Below are 12,869 nucleotides of genomic sequence, written 5' to 3'. Positions count from 1 at the left end.
CTTCCCACCATGAAATTCTGTGATTTTAAAATGTTGTGGACTTGAAAGGAAATAACCTGACATTCTTCCTTTCAAAATTGTGCTTTAGCAAGTTAGACTCTTAACACCATTTCCGTTCTGTGGCACTGTCTTGTCAGAACCAGTTTTGCATATATGGGCGGCTAGTCACCCCATAGGGAGCCTGGCTCTTTCGAAGGACTATTTTTAACACACTGGGGCTGAATCTCATATATCACTGCTGCCATCTTCTGGAAAGTCAGACACCTAGAAGAAGAATATTTTATCTATTCCCAGAGAAGGACAAACGTGTGCTTCATAGTTTTGATGTTTCCCTTGACTACAGTAAGGGGTTCTGAGATGGCATTTGATGTTCTCCTGCTCTTTTAACACAGAACTTCAGAGCTATGGAAGAAAAATAAATGGCATGGAAGAAAAATAAATGGCATGTAATAAAATGCTTTTATAATAGATGATGTCGTGATAGAAAACACGCGCAAAGAACTTTGGGCATTCATATAGAGACATTTCAACTTGGAGGATCAAACCCTTATTTCGAAGGTCATCACTTATAGGTATTGACTGGCTCTCAACTTTATTGATCAGCAGCCACTTGAAAATTCTGATAGCACTGGAGGCTGTTCATTTGATTCCTTTTTATGCTTCTGAAGAGAAAATATACATACATCTCCTTTTGAATGTCTCCATTATGAGCGTATGGGAAATCAAGATCAAGCATCAATCAAATGACTTGTCTACTGACATGATACTGAAAGATAAAGTGATGGGAGGTTCATTTAGCTGCAAGATAGTATGGGATCTCCTGAGAGGACTGACAATAACGATACCTCTGCATGTACAGGAAGAAGAGGTCAGTATCCCTCTCTCCGCCGCAGTTATGGCGAGTTGACAAGCCTGGCACTTCCCAGGAGGTCCTCAGTTTCACTGTGGGCCTCACAGAACCACAGCAGTTATGAGTAAACTGGGAATTACTTTAGTTAACAAGGTGCTTAATTATCACCTTACTTTTCTATAGAATATTTTTGTGTATAAAACATCGTAACTCCATGAGAAAACCGTTTCTCATGTTTACTGTATGCCAGAAACTGGATGAGGTATTCGTTATCTATTATTTCTTCTTTACAGATGCAAAAAAAGTAAAGAGATGTTAGAACCACACAGATAATAAATGGTAGAGAAGAGTCTCTGACTCAAGGTCTCTCAGGCTTCAAAGGCTTTACTTTTAAACACTAAATTGTATCTGATTTTTTTTAATATATAAATATCACTATATGATTTCATTAATTACACTATGCTATTCTCTTATATATTGTCCAGATCCAAGATTTTATTCATTTCAAAAGTAAATACTCAACACATATTAATTGTAAGACAGATATATGAATGTTAAGAACAGTTTGGCTATTTCTTATTAGGAAAAAAAGTTTATCTCATTGGCCTTATCCCTAATTGAATAGCTGTTTTAAAATTGTATATTTGAGGACTCCCCTGGCAGGCCAGTGGCCAGGACTCCATGCTCCACTGCAGGGGACACAGGTTCGATTCCTGGTCGGGGAACTAAGATCCTGTTATGCTGCATGGCATGGCCAAAAAACTTTTTAAAAAAGAAACAAAACTGTATGCTTCATTTGAGCATCTAGAATGAGCTAATTACTATAGTTACGTGAGAAACTTGCCCTCAACCTCCCAGGCAGCTACTCCAAAGAGAAAAATGTATTGGATCACCAAGTTCATTGTCAAATAAAGGGAAACCATCATGTTGTTGGGCGTGATTAACTTGTTCCTGGTGTTAGATTCTAAGATGCATCATCCTGTGGGTAGCAAACTCCGGGAGACAGTGAAGGACAGAGAAGCCTGGCGTACTGCAGCCCGTGGGGTCGAAGAGTCGGACATGACTTGGCAACTGAACAACAATAGGAGGTCTCTAGTGTATATTTATATGAGTGAAGTGAAAGTCACTCAGTAGTGTCAGACTCTTTGTGACTCCATGGACTATACAGTCCATGGAATTCACCAGGCCAGAATACTAGAGAAGGTCCCTTCTCCAGGGCCTCTCCCCAGCCCAGGGATCAAACCCAGGTCTCCCACATTGCAGGTGGATTCTTTACCAGCTGAGCCACAAGGGAAGCCCTATGTATATGTAGATATCTATATATCTAATACACCTGTATCTATATAGACAGAGCCTGATCACAAGGAATTGGCTTATGTGGTTATGGGGCTGGCCAGGCAAGTCTTAAATCCATAGAGCAGGCTGCAGGGAAGGGCAGGCTGGAACTCAGTTGTCCACAGGTGAACTCTCTTCTTGAGGAAGCTTCAGTTCTGCTCCTAAAAACTTTCAACTGCTGGAATCGGTCCCACTCAGATTACCCAGGACTATCTCCCTTCCTTAAGATAAAGTGACTATTGGTCTTAGCTACAAAATACCTACACTGAGAAACCTAGATCAGTGCTTGACTGAGTAACTGGGTACTAGAAATGGGAAACCACTCCAGTGTTGTTGCCTAGAAAATCCCATGGACAGAGGAGCCTAGCAGGCTACAGTCCATGGGATTGCAAGAGTAAGACAAGGCTTAGCAACTAAACCACCACCACCATAGTCTAGCCGAGTTGACGCATGAAACTAACATCACAGGCAAAGATAATACAGCCCATATGTATTGGTTTTTAATCAAATTTCATAAGGGGATAGAGTTTAGAAAATCAGTAGAGTAAGTATTATTACTGTTAAGATTTTTTTAAAGCTTTAAAGATTCCTTTTTTAAAAAACTGCAGAAGTTGCTGGCATTTGCCAGGTCTATCTCAAAATAACCCAGGAAAAGTACACAATGTAAGACAGGTGGTAGTTGATTCTATTAGTATTTACTCATAAGGCATCTTAAAAGGGCCTCAGCAAAAGGGAGCCCACAGTTAATGACTAATAAGCCCCTGGGGAAATCGTGGCCTTCGACACCATTGGTTAAAGCCAGACCCACGTGCCCCAGAAAGGAGACAGGCAAGTCGGCAGAGAGACTATGAAAATGTTACAGTCAGATTTGCTTCCTCCTCAAGCTCTTTGGAAATACCTGTGCCCTGGGAGTTTTTGCAAACAAACCCAAAATATGATTTCAAGGAATTCTATTTATCTGCCTAAGCCAGAATTCCCCAAACTTCCTGTGTTCACCTTGCCCTTTGTGGCGGCTTCTCCTGGTGCTTCTAGGCCATAAGAAATGCCTAACAGTTCTGTTTATTAAATATTTAGGTCCAAATAACATAGTAAGAATTAATATCTTAACAACTTAATAGCCATTTGAAAAAACAGTTCATGTAAATTGAAAAAAAAATTTATTTATTTCATTCTTAAATAACTACATCTCCTTGGCCAAAGAAATGTTCACCTGTCTTTCTTATCACACAGTAACCTCCAAAAATCCTGCCTCGCAAAAACATAATGTCATCAAAAGAAGAGTAGTGCAATGTACATTAACACCATGAGTTAGTAATTCAGAGTCCCACAGTGCCAAGTATCACTGTGCTTTTCCTCAAAAATGTAAACAATCCTACTGCACCTCTGTGAATTTGTTGTGGCATCCCAGGGCTCCTTGCTACACAGTTTGAGAACCGAAGGCCTGAGCATTTGTTCAAGCACCTGATTGACAGTCTTAAGTTCTAGATAATTAAATTAAAAACCTGAACATATTTTTTAGATCAAACCAGACCTTCTAATTATGTCTCCATTTTGTATGAGACAGATTTGAGTTATTTAGAAAGCCAAAGGTATGATGTCGCTAAACTTAAGTTATGCTGTCTGAATAAGAGCAAATTAGCAAGTGCATTCATGCTAAATTATCACCAGCACATTATTCAAGCTTTTGCTTGCCTTTTGCCATACTGAAGCAGTGAGGGTTTAATTTTTATATGCGCTTTCTTTTCTGTTATTTTTTTTAATACTCTAGTCTTTGTACTACTGGTATGAAAGGGAATTTAATGTCTTTGTGTCAGGAAAGCCCTATTTATTCTGACAAAATGATCAACCTCCAGGGTGTTCCTCTACCATGAAACTGGTTTTATATCTCATCCATGAGCTAATAAGATGTGAAGCGTTTTCCCTGTCACACCAAGAGATCAGACTTGCTTCCATGGAAAGGCCTGGGTTGAGATCACACAGTGAGCTCTTCTCAATGAGTGAACCATACAATTCACAGTTTTTCAACACGAGAGCAGAGTGATGGGTCTGGGGCGAACCCAAAGATGAGCAGATACATTAAAAAAAAAAAAAAATCTTAAGAAGGAACTCTAGGATCCAGCCTGTTCACTGTTCACTGGATTAGCTTTCAGTTCAGGGAAAATTAAAATGTCATAAATGAAAGCCTGGTGGTCTTGATGCTTTGTGTAAACACGTGCTGACACACACCCCCCTCCCACCAAGATGAACCTTTGAGGAAAGTTTACGTCCCACAAAAGGCGGGCTCAGTCTCTTTGCTGTTGGAAGAAATAAGAAGGCTAAAAGACTCTGAAAGTGTTGGCTCAGAAGCCAGATGGTGACATCTGTAGAGGAGGCCTTTTCCTTATAAAATACTTGTTCTTCTTGTTTGTTATGCCCTGAGATTAAAATGATTTTCAGATGAGTTGTTGAAACAAGAAGGTGACCGTGGGAGGGTAGGCGGGGAGCAGGGATCCTGTTTCGAGTGAAGACAGCGTGAAAAGAACCGGCCTGCAAAGGCTGTTATTTTGAGGTGAAGCAGAGTGGTGATGTGTTTTGGGATAAAGCTGGGTTTTTCTAGATCCTGTTTGTTTGGGGGGTTATCAGTCCAACCTGTCTTTTGTTTTGTTTTGTTTTGGCTGCATCGGGTCTTAGCTGCAGCTCAAGGGCTTCTCTCTAGTTGTGGCAAGTGGGCTTAGCTGCTCCACAGCATGTGGGATCTTACTTCCCCCACCAGGATCGAACCCACTTCCCCTGCATTGTAAAGAGGATTCTGAACCGCTGGACCAAAAGGGAAGTCCCCAAATCAATCTTATCTCAAGCAAAATTGAGTTAAATTTCCGGTTTATGCTCTAGAATATGAATTTGGGAGCTTTCCAGCTTCTGGAAATTCTTCGAGGCCTCCAGGAATCCAGTGTCATTGCTGTATGGGCTATCAATTGCCGTGTAAAAAGCATCCCCAAACTTAGGGTTTAGAAGAGTGACAGTCGGGTTCCTGCTTTGCTTGGTTTTGCCTTTGCCTGCAAACCTATAATTTGGACAGAACCCTGTGCAAGCATTTGTCTCCGTTCCACGTGGGGTCAGCGGGGGGGCAGGTCACCCAGACGCTGAAAGACCCAGGTGAAACACGGCTCAGACACCCGGCCGGCAAGAGTGCTGTTGGCTGGGGGCCTCAGTTCCTCTCCACGCATGCCTCTCCATGGTGACTGGGCTTCAAGAGCAAATGTCCCAGGAGACAGAGAGTGGAAGCTGCCAGTTTCTTTCAAGTTCAGTTCAGTAGCTCAGTTGTGTCCGACGCCTTGCAACCCCATGGACTGCAGCATGCCAGGGCCCCAGTAGTGGCAGGCTGTCACTTCTACCAATGCTGGTCGAGGGGTCAGCACATCCAGATTTAGGCAGGAGGGGTATGGAGCCCATCTCTCAAGCAGAAGAGTATCAGATCTCACTGGGCCTGTTCTCTAAAACCACCACCATCGCCCACACGCCATACTCACTGACTGGGCTCTCTTCTCTGCTAGAGCATCTTCGCTGAGTACAGCTTCTGCTGGGAGAGATGTTACTCTCCACCAAGTAAAATGAGTGGTTGTTGAAGGGAACCAGTTTTCTAGTGAAGCAACTCCTTCTCCCAGGTGGGGCTAGTGGTAAAGGACCCGCCTGCCAATGCAGGAGACACAGGAGATGCAGGTTCGATCCCTGGGTCGAGAAGATACCCTGGAAAAGGAATGGCAACCCACTCCAGTGTTCTTGCCTGGAGAATCCCATGGACAGAGAAGCCTGGCGGGCATAGAGTTGGACATGACTGAGCAGCCAGCACTATCTAACTAACTCCTTCTCCAGCCGTGAAATAAGGACAGGGCCTGGCTGGCATCTCCTCAGAAAACACCATGTTCCAGGCCTGCTTGTAGCCACTGAGCATGGGTTTTATCTCATCTTCCTCTCATGGCACTCATGCGAGACAGTTATCACTGTTACCCTGTCTTCTCAGAGGAGGAAACGGAGGCCCAGGCTCCGAGGCCGCTCTTCCAAGGTGGTCTTGGTCGTCAAGGGACGGGCGATGGCTGCAGCCCGGGCGTCCCCCGTGGAGCCCACGCCCTCAGCCCCCACGGCGCCTCCGAGCGGGGCGGGGCAGGGGAAGCAGGTTCTGCAGGGGCCGCTAGTCCAGCCGGCGTAGGCCAGCTTCCTTTTGCAGCATTCACGTCTCCAGCCTCCTCCATCAGGGAAGGACCGTTGACTCCTAGGTCTCCTCCATCCTGAAGGGAGCTCTGAATGCGGCCAGGAGCACCGTCCGGGTGAGAGGCTTCACTTCAGCCACACCTTAGCTTCCTGGGGCGCCACAGCCAGGGGCTAAGACCAGAGGAGCAAATGTTCTCACAGTTCCGGAGGCCAGGGGTGCGAGAAAGCGGGTGGGGGGGGGCAGGGGCGGTTTCTCCTGAGACCTCTCTCCTCGGCTCCCAGATGGCCACCTTCTCCCTCGACGTCCCTGAGGCAGGAGACCCCGGGTCGAGCCCTGGGTCAGGAAGATGGCCTGGAGGAGGGCATGGCAGCCCACTCCGGTACTCTTGCCTGGAGAATCCCAGGGACAGAGGAGCCTGGCGGGCCACAGTCCCGTCAGACACGTCAGAGTGACTCACACTTGAGGCTCCCTCACCCACACATGCTCGTCTCTCAGTGCCAGTGTCTGTGTCCTGATCGCCTTCTGTAAGGACACCATTGTGCAGTGCCACCTGAGGACCTCACTTTACCTTGCATGCGTGCGTGCTAAGCCGCTTCAGTCGTGTCTGACTCTGTGTGACCCCATGGACTGTAGCCCGCCAGGCTCCTCTGTCCGTGGGGTTCTCCAGGCAAGAATACTGGAGTGGGCTGCCATTCCCTTCTCCAGGGGATCTTCCCCAACCAAGCATTGAACCCGCATCTCTGATGTCACCAGCATTGGCAGGCATGTTCTTTAGCACTAGTGCCACTTGGGAAACCCCATTTTATCTTACTTCCCTCTTCAAAGGTTTTATCTCCAAACACAGGCACATTCTGAGGTGCTGGGGGTTAGGGCTTCCACACATGAGTTTGTGGGGCACAGAATTCAACCCATGATGGCCCTTTCTTCTTTCCACAGTAGGCTTTCAATACAAAAGTAAGACCCTCAACATGGATATATAAATCCTTTATGCAAGAAAACATATGCAGAGTACATCATGCAAAATGCCAGGATGGATGAAGCACAAGCTGGAAGACCCCCTGCACAAGATTGCAGGGAGAAATATCAATAACCTCAGATATGCAGATGACACCACCTTTATGGCGGAAAGTGAAGAGGAACTAAAGAGCCTTTTGATGAAAGTGAAAGAGGAGAGTGAAAAAGCTGGCTTAAAACACAACATTCCGAAAACTAAGGTCATGGCATCAAGTTCCATCACTTCATGGCAAATAGATGGAGAATCAATGGAAACAGTGAGAGACTTTATTTTCTTGGGCTCCAGAATCACTGCAGATGGTGACTGTAGCCATGAAATTTAAAGATGCTTGCTCCTTGGAAGAAAAGCTATGACCAACCTAGACACCATATTAAAAAGCAGAGACATTACTTTGCCAACAAACATCTGTCTAGTCAAAGCTATGGTTTTTCCAGTAGTCACGTATGGATGTGAGAGTTGGGCCATAAAGAATGCTGAGTGCCGAAAAATTGATGCTTTTGAACCGTGGTTTTGAGGAAGACTCTTGAGAGTCCCTTGGACTGCAAGGAGATCCAACTAGTCCATCCTAAAGGAAATCAGTCCTGAATATTCACTGAAACGACTGATGCTGAAACTGAAACTCCCAATACTTTGGCCACCTGGTGTGAAGAACTGACTCATTGGAAAAGACTGATGCTGGGAAAGATTCAGGGCAGGAGGAGAAGGGGACGACAGAGGATGAGATGGTTGGATGGCATCACCAACTCAATGGACATGAGTTTGAGCAAGCTCCGGGAGTTGGTGATGCACAAGGAAGCCTGAAATACTACAGTCCATGGGGTCGCGAAGAGTCAGACATGACTGAGGGACTGAACTGAACTGATGCAAGTAAATAAAGATCAGGTGTGAAATTCTTGGCTGAGATTGTTTTCCTCATATGCTAACACCAGTAACACTTAACTGTAGGTATTTCTTTGCATTGCTGTCTCTTCTGCTAGACTAGAAACATTTTTGAAGAGAGGAAATGTGACTCATTTTCGAAATGCTTCTGCGGTGGTGCTTGGAACATTCTTTAGTAAAGAGTGAACAGTGTCATCAAAGTAGGACACTTTTTCCTCTTTGCGAAAGGTAGTTTGGCACAGAAAGCATCACCGAGTCAGGGGCGGGAGTAGAGCGAGCTTGGGAAAGGAAAGCAGGCTGTGACCAAACGGGGCCCGCAAGCCCGCCTCTAACCTGCCTGTGTTCTCCTGCAGTTCGTCTTCTGCCGGGACTGTAAGGAGCCGTACCACGAAGGTGACTGCGGCACCGTGATTGAAGCCTCAGGAGCAGTCACTCAGGTAATGCACCCTCTTCCTTCCCCAGATCGGGGCTCAGGCTCTCGTCGGGGACAGGAGCTGGTTTCTGGAGATCATCAAAGGTTCCAATCTGAAAAAGGAAGGACCAGACTAGCAGCCTATAGCCATGGTGATGGGGCTCTGGCTCCCCAGTCATCAGTCCCTCTGAACAACCCCTGTCCTCGGGGTCCTGCTGCAGACTTCCCAACGGTCATGTGTGGTGTGTTGGTTCTTCCACGGGAGTTCTTCCCCAGGGTTAAGTGGAGTAGGGATAAGGAGTCTAGCGTGATCGGAGGAGTCTTTAGAAAAGAGATCAAACAATTTAACCTCTGAATCAGGGAAATCAATACTAACTTCACATTTTTTTTTAAGTGCCCTTGTTTAAAGTCTTTGGTGAGAACTCTCTCCATGAATGACATGATAGAAGTATTATATGATGCAAAAATATCATTGTTTCTTTAGCAATATTCTTACCAAACTCAGGTCCAGCTCCTTACTGCTGGAAAATCAATACCTGAGAGGCAGCTGTTGGTAGAAAGGAAAATTGCCTTTGATTAGAAAGCCGGCAATCTGAGGAGATGGTGGACTCAGTGTCCCCCAGAAACCATCTCTGAAGAGTCTGCTCAGCCATGAAGGTTTTTAAGGGGAAAAAGGGAAGTAGTATCGGTGAATTGCTGAGACGGGGGGCAGAGCCGTCATCATCCCCCACTGCGTGCAGGCTTGTTGACTTCTTGTGAGCTTTCTTTGGATGCTCTCTTGTTCACATAGTTTGTTCGAGAGATTACTGAAAGGTAAACTCTGAGGAGATCTGGTCATATGATAATTGCTTATTCATCATTCCCACTTCTTTGATCTATGGAAAAAAACAACAGGTTAGACAAGCTATTATATGAGCAAAAGATCTGACAGGCGTGCTCCACCCTGGATGAACAGAGCTTAGGGGCACCTGGTTTAAGAGTTACAGTGTAGCTTTGCTAAACTGACAAGAAAAGGGGTTTCCTGCTGAGGGTGTCGTCCTGCAAAGAGCTGTGCTATACCGCATTTCAGTCTTGATGAGGTAAAGCACGTGTTTACTGAGCCTGACTCTCTGAAGTGCTGTATCAGGCTTAAGGAAATGCAAATGTATTTTCTTTTATTTATTGATTATCACTCACTGGAAAAGACCCTGATGCTGGGAAAGCTTGAGGGCAGGAAGAGAAGTGGGCGACAGAGGATGAGATGGTGGGATGGCATAACCGACTCAATGGATATGAGTTTGAGCAGACTCCAGGAGACAGTGAAGGACAGGGAAGCTGCAGTCCATGGGGTCACAAAGAGTCAGACATGACTTAGTGATGAACAACAACAATGATCAGCCAGGGGAAAGGAGTAAAAATTTCAACACACTTGATGAATTTGCTCATTATTTTTCTCCCGATAGAGACATTAAGAGGGGTATAAACATGAAATCTACCCAGATAAACCCTGTAGTGGTTCTGTTGCAGGAACCTCATCAATAGGCATAGAAGTTCCAGAACATTTTAATTTCAAAAGTTGAGAACTGTAAATATCAGAATGTTCTAAAGGGCTTCCCTGTGGCTCAGTGATAATCCACCTGCCAATGCAGGTGACGGGTTCAATCCCTGATCTTTGAAGATCCCCATGACTCAGGGCAGCTAAGTCTGTGCACACAGGTGCTGAGCCTGAGTCCACAAGCTGCAGCTCCTGAAACCACGCACCCTAAAGCCCCAGCTCCACAAGAGAAGCCCCTGCAATGAGAAACCCTCGCATCACACCTTAGAAAGGAGCACACACCGCAAAGAAACAGCACAGCCAAAAAGAAATGAATGCTAACATTTAAAAACAAAAAAATAAAATAAAGCCTGTTTTTAAAAAAAAAGGCTCTAAAATGAGAACATGAAGAAGTGAATCCCTATGAGATTCTGCGGAGGTTTCTACTCAATTTAAAGTAACCGAGGAAGCACAGTACATGAGCTCAGGGCTTCTCAGCAGCTCCTCCTATGCTGGCCTGACCGTGTTGGGAGCTTTAGGACTGAGCGGCCATTTCTACAGCAGAGGCAGCACACGCCCTTTCTGTTGACTTATTTGAGCCCCAGGGCACTTGAATGCAAGCTCACTGGGTCTGGAGGTCAGAAATAATGCTGTCCCTGAGACCGCCTCCACCCCCACCCACCCCCACCACCACCTCGGGACCGGAAGGGCTAGACGGGAAGACAGGCTGATGCTCTTGGATTTGGGTGTCGTCCAGCAGTTCACACCCATCTGTTCATATGATGACAGCATGGACAAGGCCTTCCGAGAAGGGATACCCTAATATCTGTCTATCTGCCAACAGTAGCAGTGAAGTGAAAAACAGCACTGCTTAACCCAAAGCTGTCCAGCGCCTGACCCACTCCATCAACCCCTTCATTCAGGAGGAACCAGCCAACCTTGGTGTTGACCACTAAGGTCGTTGTTATTAATAAGTCGCTCAGTCGTGTCCGACTCATTTGTGACCCCATGGCCTGTAGCCCACCAGGCTCCCCTGTCCCTGGAGTTCTCCAGGCAGGAATACCGGAGTGGGTAGCCGTTTCCTTCTCTGGGGGATCTTCCCAGACCAGGGAGTGAACCCACGTTTCCTGCCTTGGCAAGTGAGTTGCTTACCACTGAGCCACCAGGGAAGCCCCAGCGGTTAAGGTAGCCCAGATTAAAAAAAGAAAAGGAACTCCAAAATATGGGCGAAGGGTATAGCTGGCCTTACGGACAGATGGCCAGTATCAAGGGGCCTGTGTCTGCAGACACCATCTATTAGCAGGTATTAAACAGCATTTCTACAGGACACTCATCCTGATAGATTCTCTGAAAAAATTCAGAGAAGTACATTTATCTTCAGAGGCTCACCAGGGAGCCATAGGGGACACGTATGGGAAAAAAGATAATGGTAATAATATACTAAATCAAAATGGAGCAAATCCAGTTTTGTATCAGTTCAGTTCAGTCACTCAGTTGTATCCGACTCTTTGCGACCCCATGAGTTGCAGCACGCCAGGCCTCCCTGTTCATCACCATCTCCCGGAGTTCACTCAGACTCACGTCCATCGAGTCCGTGATGCCATCCAGCCATCTCATCCTGGGTCGTCCCCTTCTCCTCCTGCCCTCAATCCCTCCCAGCATCAGAGTTTTTTCCAATGAGTCAACTCTTCGCATGAGGTGGCCAAAGTACTGGAGTTTCAGCTTTAGCATCATTCCTTCCAAAGAAATCCCAGGGCTGATCTCCTTCAGAATGGACTGGTTGGATCTCCTTGCAGTCCAAGGGACTCTCAAGAGTCTTCTCCAACACCACAGTTCAAAAGCATCAATTCTTCGGCACTCAGCCTTCTTCACAGTCCGACTCTCACATCCATACATGACCACAGGAAAAACCATAGCCTTGGCTAGACGGACTGTAGTCGGCAAAGTAATGTCTCTGCTTTTGAATATGCTATCTAGGTTGGTCATAACTTTTCTTCCAAGGAGTATGCGTCTTTTAATTTCATGGCTGCAGTCACCATCTGCAGTGATTCTGGAGCCCAAAAAAATAAAGTCTGACACTGTTTCCACTGTTTCCCCATCTATTTCCCATGAAGTAATGGGACTGGATGCCATGATCTTCGTTTTCTGAATGTTGAGCTTTAGGCCAACTTTTTCGCTCTCCTCTTTCACTTTCATCAAGAGGCTTTTTAGCTCCTCTTCACTTTCTGCCATAAGGGTGATGTCATCTGCATATCTGAGGTTATTGATATTTCTCCCGGCAATCTTGATTCCAGCTTGTGTTTCTTCCAGTCCAGCGTTTCTCATGATGTACTCTGCATAGAAGTTAAATAAGCAGGGTGACAGTATACAGCCTTGACGTACTCCTTTTCCTATTTGGAACCAGTCTGTTGTTCCATGTCCAGTTCTAACTGTTGCTTCCTGACCTGCATACTGTGGCTCAGATCATGAACCCCTTATTACCAAATTCAAATCCCAGTTTTGTATAATGCTTCCCTAAGAAAGTCATGAAGGGCAGGTCAGAGCTTGTCAAGAGGACAGGGGAATAAGGTGACCTAGAAGGTTCCAGCAGAGGGCACCAAATGGACAAAGTACAGAAGCAAGGTTCTCTCCAGCTAGACTTCTGTTCATCCCTGCATCCTGAGGCTCAAGACAGTA

At 45.8% G+C, this 12,869-nt stretch overlaps 1 protein-coding gene across 2 annotated transcripts in view; it reads left to right on the top strand.

The window, feature by feature from the left end:
- PRKN (parkin RBR E3 ubiquitin protein ligase) overlaps positions 1–12,869 on the top strand; it is a 1,201,361-nt gene that overhangs the window by 1,154,924 nt on the left and 33,568 nt on the right. For both annotated transcript variants that reach the window (XM_052645487.1, XM_052645486.1), the window contains exon 10: positions 8,622–8,705. In XM_052645487.1, coding sequence (XP_052501447.1) covers positions 8,622–8,705 — 84 coding nt within the window. The remainder of the gene's footprint in view (positions 1–8,621; positions 8,706–12,869) is intronic.

This window comes from Budorcas taxicolor, chromosome 9 (assembly GCF_023091745.1).
Source record: "Budorcas taxicolor isolate Tak-1 chromosome 9, Takin1.1, whole genome shotgun sequence".
NCBI lineage: Eukaryota > Metazoa > Chordata > Mammalia > Artiodactyla > Bovidae > Budorcas > Budorcas taxicolor.
This window is presented reverse-complemented; position numbering and strand designations above follow the sequence as displayed.